Source organism: Trypanosoma equiperdum (genome assembly GCF_001457755.1).
Source record: "Trypanosoma equiperdum strain OVI genome assembly, contig: ctg_336, whole genome shotgun sequence".
Taxonomy (NCBI): Eukaryota; Euglenozoa; class Kinetoplastea; order Trypanosomatida; family Trypanosomatidae; genus Trypanosoma; species Trypanosoma equiperdum.
In genome coordinates, this window is record NW_027124239.1 from 29,768 (window position 1) to 35,836 (window position 6,069).

Sequence of the window (6,069 nt, forward strand, 5' to 3'; positions counted from 1 at the left end):
TGTTTTATAATGCCGTTTTTTATAATTACTGCAGCAAATTTGGTTCGTTTAAATTGTGTGAGCAGCGAGCTTACTGGCAGTGTTTGTGTGCTTGTTCAATGATGTAGCTTTGTGGCTCAATCTTTTTCCCTGGGGGTGGAATATTTTTCGTTAGTGCTGAATTTTTTTTTTTTCATTGTTTGGGGGATGTTGATGCGTTGGCACGTTGGTTGTATTCCCTCGTAAACCGAATGACTCCTGTTGTTGATGGCTAAGGGATTGTGAAGATGTTGTAGTGAAAGGTGCATGTTGTTGTGTGGACCTTGCTATTATGTTGTCCACATTTGCATTACCCATCTTCCTTTCAATATGATAGGTCTAGGTTTGAGCCTTCCCGAAGGTTTAGTCATGGAGTGTGATAAACCATCAGGGAGGTTTCGCGTGGTGTTTAGACCGCTTTCGGTTGCTGCTGGACAGGCGCCCCCAACGGGTGTGAACTCTCCACCTCCTCAACACCCTACGCCAATTTCCATCGGTGCACCTACCGCGCCGGCAGTAAGTGGCATTAGCGCTGAAGCCAACGGTGGCGCCACAGCCACAGCACCGGAGCAACGACGGTACGGCGGTGCAATTGTTAGGCTGAGCGAACTTGGGGTCAATGTTATGGCTCCGTTTGCTGTGCCTCCTAAGGCACAACGACCGCCGGTCCGCAGCGTGAGTGAAAAGCCGTCAGATACCGTCTTGTGGGACGCGGTCCCCATCGACACCGAAGCTTCCGGAAAAAGTAACAATGTCACGAGTTTCTCACCAACTGTCGCTGAAAGCCATGTAGCTGAAGGCGAATGGAGGAGTAGGAGGTCGACTCAACCCTCAAATAACCGAGGCCGAGGCAGCAAAAAAGCAGGCAAAAAGCCAGTGAGTCGCACAACTCGTCATCGGGGTAACAAAGGTAGCAGCAAAGGTGTTAAACTTCCTCTGCAACGAAACGGCATGCCATTTCCCCATAGCTGGAGCACCGTGAGGGGCCGACGGCAGTTACACTACAACGGCCGAACTTACAGGGGTGTGCAGGCGCACCGCCTTTGGGATGAAATAAAGGCAATGTCGTCTGTGGATGTACCTGCGCCTGTCGCGCGCCCTTCAACCGGAGTTCGGAGGGAAACAGCAGTGCGTGGAGGCAGCCGATCGAGTGTTACCAAGGACGCAAATGAACAGGCGTTGTTATCGTTCGAGGCGCCAAAACCACCGTGTGAAACACCACCTAAGCGACACCGCAGATCAGTACCGAAATCGCCACGGCCGCTTACGACAACGGTCGTACAGGGACGTCGGTTGCTCTTAGATGACGACGAGGACTGGACGGCACCGAAACCCAGCACCGGAGATGTAGTGCTTCTCTCTGATAGTGGTGATGGTATAGGTTGTGACTCGGAGTCGTCAACACTCACAACGTGGCCATCCTTACTTATTGATGACGAGGGGTCCTCGGGGTATGAGTATGTTTCTAGTAATTCAACTACGTCCAGTGATAGCTGCGTAGTTGCTGAAGAGCGCTTCGGTCGGCCGGGTCGAGGCAACACGCATCAGTGTTGTAACCCTGCCGCATCGCAGGTGACTTCACCAAATCTAGCGGAGCATGATGGTTTTTTGTATCCTGCTGAGGTGCTTGCTGAGGTCAGAAGAAAGGGCCAAAATGGCATAAGGTCTCTTAAGTCACATCACGAGACATCAAAAGCGGTTGCTCCCGCCGTATCCCTGGCGAGTGATGGTGTGGAAGTGATGTCTCGCGTCGCAGAGCGACCGAACGGGGTCCGGGGGTTCACTTTCATTGGCACCTTAAATGGACATACTGTAGCCCCGGCCACAGGCGCAAGTGCTTCAGCTATGCCTTCTGCTTCTCATGTTGGGGAGTACAGAGAAAGGTACGAAGAAATGGATGTCTTCCCGTGTGTACCAGATGCAGGTGAGGAAGACCTCTTTGTGGTTGGGGAAGAAATAGGTGGGATGCGCTTTGCAGCGTAGTCCGTGGTTCTGATGGATTACACGAGAAAATCGTGTTTTTGTACACTGATTTTCATTTTTTTTTTTTAAAGTGTCTGTTTGGGCTTCTCACTTCACGCGAGTTGTTACACTCATGGAGCGCACGCGTGTGTGAGATGGAAAGAGAAGATTTCACGTCGTAACTGAAGGGGCGGGAGGGACCTATGTGTGGATTGGTGGGGAGTTGTGTATCACCATTTTTTTTGCTTGTTTTCTCGTGCTCACCCCAGGACATGACTGTTTTTGTTTTTCTTTTTGATACGGGATGGTGGCCGTAGCCTGCACGAATTTTCATATCTGTTACGAATGTCGTGGTAAGTACGCTAAGAGCACGAAAGAAAAGAAAAAAGGGAAAGAAAACCATGTTTACCTTCTTCACGTTGTATTACTAACAGCGCATAACACTAACAGTAGCAACCATAGAATTTGGCCATTGCAGGTGGAGGAGTCACGCAAATATGACACCACCAACGACTCGACGCTACCCCATCCGTCTGTTAGTACGGCATCTTCCTCATGATACAACCGCCGAAAGCATCACTCGGATCATCGTTGAGGGTTGCCCCACTGATAGTGTGGAGGAGGTAACGACGGTGTACGTAATCCCCGGGCGTCCTCAACAAGGCGTCCTGCCCCCCATTCCCTCCACAGCAGTCGTTACGATACAACCGACGGCACGCCAGCAGGCCGACAGCAACCTCGCGATGTGCGATCGCGCTCTCGAGATTGTGGCTGATACCTTCGACGGAAAAGTGGTTCACTCCGGTGATGCTGGCACCTGCAACGTAATGGAATCCACCGTGGAACTCTCGCCTGTTTGTCTTAGAATCCCCTCGGGCATGCGTAGTAAAAGGGGTGTGTCAGAGGATTGGGTCAATAGGTTGCGCAGTATTAGTGCCGGATCCATCGAAGATGACGACAACTACAGAGCCTTTTGCGTATCTGCGCTGGGAAGCAACAGGGAGGTGTTGACGGCTGGTAATAACATGTCGAAAGGATGGATGCATGAAGGGGGGAATACTGGGGACGGGGCTACAACCCATCAGGCTGGCGCCGCCGCTACATCGCTGCGGGAACAACACCAACAAGGGTCACAGGAGGGCGAGGGCAAACAAATTTCAAATCTCGTAAAGTATTTGGTTTCCGGCGTGGACCAACGCAAGAAGAAAGGGTCCAGCTGCCGGCGCAAGAATGAAAAGAAAGCAGGTGCCCCTGCCAACGCCAAACCGATGAAGATACTTGTGCGAGAATGGACTGAAGACGATGCAGGGAAGTTGACATCGGTGGGGCAGACGGGGGCAGGTTTACAGAGGCGGGAAGTCAGCTCGGGGACGACGAAAACGCCGCCCCGAGAAGGTGGTGGACAAGGCGAAAGCGGTGGAGGAAAGCGGCGCAAGCGCTCGCGGCAGTCGAAGAAGAAGGCGGCAAAGCTGGACGATCTTGATGGACATCGTAATACTGACGGTGTTTCGGGCACGCTAGAAGGGCGGAAAGGGAAGGGGCTGAAACTCCCCAAACGCACAGCAGAATTAGACAATCATTCGGACGAAAGTGCAGTGAACGATAAAGGATGCAGGGACGCCGAAAAACGCGCGAACCGTCGAAAGAAGCGGCGAGCGGATAGGAAAAGGCGGAATAGAAGAAGCAAGGAAAAGGAGGGCGAAACTTTAACCGCTGCGGGTGCTGAGTAATAAATAGCATGAGGACTAGGGTGGACAACGTGAAGATAGGAGCGAATTGGATGTGCCGGCTCAGTGAAGGCGCAAGCAGCACAAGGAGCCGATGAGGGAGAGGGAATGGGCTAATGCTCCCCCCATGACCTCACAGCGGGAGCTCAGTTCGCCATAACCGAAGAAAAAGGGCCGTTACTCCACAGGCGTTGCGTAGCCGCACGACGTCGAAGGAGAAGCAGGTGAAGCTGCCCAGTGGGTGGGTGTGCAGAGACGAGAAAAGCGAATTCACTGGACCGAGCACGCCAAAGGTAATGGAACCTAATGAAAACAGCAGATGGCTTCTGGGGGCAACGTTCGTTGCGAAATACACATCTTGGAGAGGGGAGAACGACACTTTTGAGTGTTCCCATTTCTAGACTGGTTCATGGCGACTTCGCACGAACTGTTCGGTAGACTGGCGCTAGTAACGAGAGCTGATATGGGAAACGGAGCAAAAACGAAAGGGGTTCGAAGTAAAACGGTAAAGGAAACGCTCGCACCGTTCGTGGCCCCCTCTCGTTGTGCGCCTGTATGCCAAACGTACGTATCGCGTCATATCATTTGTAACTACTGCATGTCGGTTGTCGAACTGAACCTGAGGCCCCGCCACAGGGAGTGCCGATGCCCTGCATTACCGGACAACCCCTCTCTACCCCTGACGAAGCTCTCACTGATCAACAACACCGTTGGGTTTGCACATGTGACACATTTCTGCTTTATAGCGACCGTTGTTTGGAAATTGTATCAACCAAACTGTTTCTCCACGGCTCTGAGCGGCCGCGCGGTGCTGCACGGGGCCTGTGGGTGTGTTTGTCCACCGTCATGGGTCCATCGCTTTTTCCGCTCCAACCAGGAAAGAAACGAGGTGGGCTGGATCGGCACACGACGTTATCCATTTCAAACCCTATAACTACATAAACGTGCCCCCATCCGTGTACACTGGGGGGGGGGGGAGGAGGCTGTTTTGAATTCGTTAGGTTCCCGCCTTACGGTCATGGGTGCCAACACGAGTAGATGATGAGGACGGGAGTTGGTTTGAAGAGGGGGTTTCTCCTGTTCTTGGGGGTTCCTTGGAATTATGTTAATGCAGGTTCAGCACGCACTGTTCCCAACAGGAGTATTCACGGCATTGAGATTCGTCGGTGCGTGAAAGCGAGCAAGAAACACACGAAATATGGACACTAATGTGGGGTAACGCGCCGACTGGTGTTTTTTGTGGCGGCACGAAAGTAGTGTGAAGTTGTCGCTCAATTTCCCCATTCTCTCTTTCCCTCTTTCGTATTCGGAGTCGGGTTAGCGATCACAAACATTGTGAGTGTGTGTGTGTGTGTGCGCGCGCGTTTCGTTTTAAGGTTATTTTTATATATAGTTGGCGTTGTATCTCATGATTTTCCTCGTGATATCCACCGCCATTATCGCGGTCCTTGCATGGTTCGTTGCCGGGGTTTTCATACGCGGTGGTGGGGGTAGGGGGAAAACCGCCGCACCACAGGTTGTAGGGGTTGCTCAATATCCTTCACAACCGTCTTCTCGAGTCGACGTTCGCGTTCTCTTCGGCTCGCAAACAGGTACTGCTGAAATGTTTGCTAAGACTGTTACGCGAGAGGGCTTGAGACTGGGTGTCCCTATGAAACTTGCTGACGTGGAAAATTATCGTCCGTCCGACTTGGCAGGGGAAAAATATGTCATTATTATCTGCGCCACGTATGGTGAGGGTGAACCCACGGACACCATGGTCGGGTTCCATGAGTGGTTGGTAGACGACTCCCGTGCAGTGGGAGAGGAATTAAGTGGGGTGAAATACACAGTGTTTGCCCTCGGGGACCGGCAATACAAGTTCTTTTGCCGTGAAGGCATCACGGTGGACCGCCGCATGTCTGAGTTAGGTGCTCAACGTTTCTATCCCCTCGGTTATGGCGACTGTGGAAATAGCATCGAAGAAGAATTTGATAACTGGTGTCACAACCTCTGGCCAGTCTTGGGACGCGCACTTTCTCTAGTACTGAAATCGAACTCAACCGAACCCGTGGCACCCGAATGCCGAATGAAATTATGGGGACCTCCGGAAGAGGCCCCGTTGCCGTTCCCCAAGCTCGCGTCAGTGTTGGAACCAACACAACGATTGCCTTCTTGGGCACCAGTGAAGGTGAACAAGGAGCTGCTGAGCAATGCTACCGGAAGAAGTACAAGGTTAATTGAGTTTGATACATCAGAAACTGTTATCTCCTACCAGGCTGGTGACCACCTCGGTGTTCTTCCTAGTAACCCCAGCGAAATGGTGAACACTTATCTGCGGGTGTTGGGCGTGAGCGAGCAAGAATCAAGTCAGGTCATCTCG

At 52.2% G+C, this 6,069-nt stretch overlaps 2 protein-coding genes across 2 annotated transcripts; both read left to right on the forward strand.

The window, feature by feature from the left end:
- Positions 1-387: 387 nt before the first annotated feature.
- On the forward strand, positions 388-2,001 carry TEOVI_000126700 (uncharacterized protein; the record flags this gene model as incomplete). The annotated part of the gene is made up of 1 exon (XM_067224513.1): positions 388-2,001. The coding sequence occupies one exon, from the start codon at positions 388-390 to the stop codon at positions 1,999-2,001; it is 1,614 nt and encodes a 537-aa protein (XP_067080614.1).
- Positions 2,002-2,477: 476 nt separating this feature from the next.
- TEOVI_000126800 (uncharacterized protein) lies at positions 2,478-3,710 on the forward strand (the record flags this gene model as incomplete). Its single annotated transcript, XM_067224514.1, has 1 exon — positions 2,478-3,710. One exon carries the CDS (start codon positions 2,478-2,480, stop codon positions 3,708-3,710), a length of 1,233 nt encoding a protein of 410 aa, XP_067080615.1.
- Between the last annotated feature and the right edge of the window lie 2,359 nt (positions 3,711-6,069).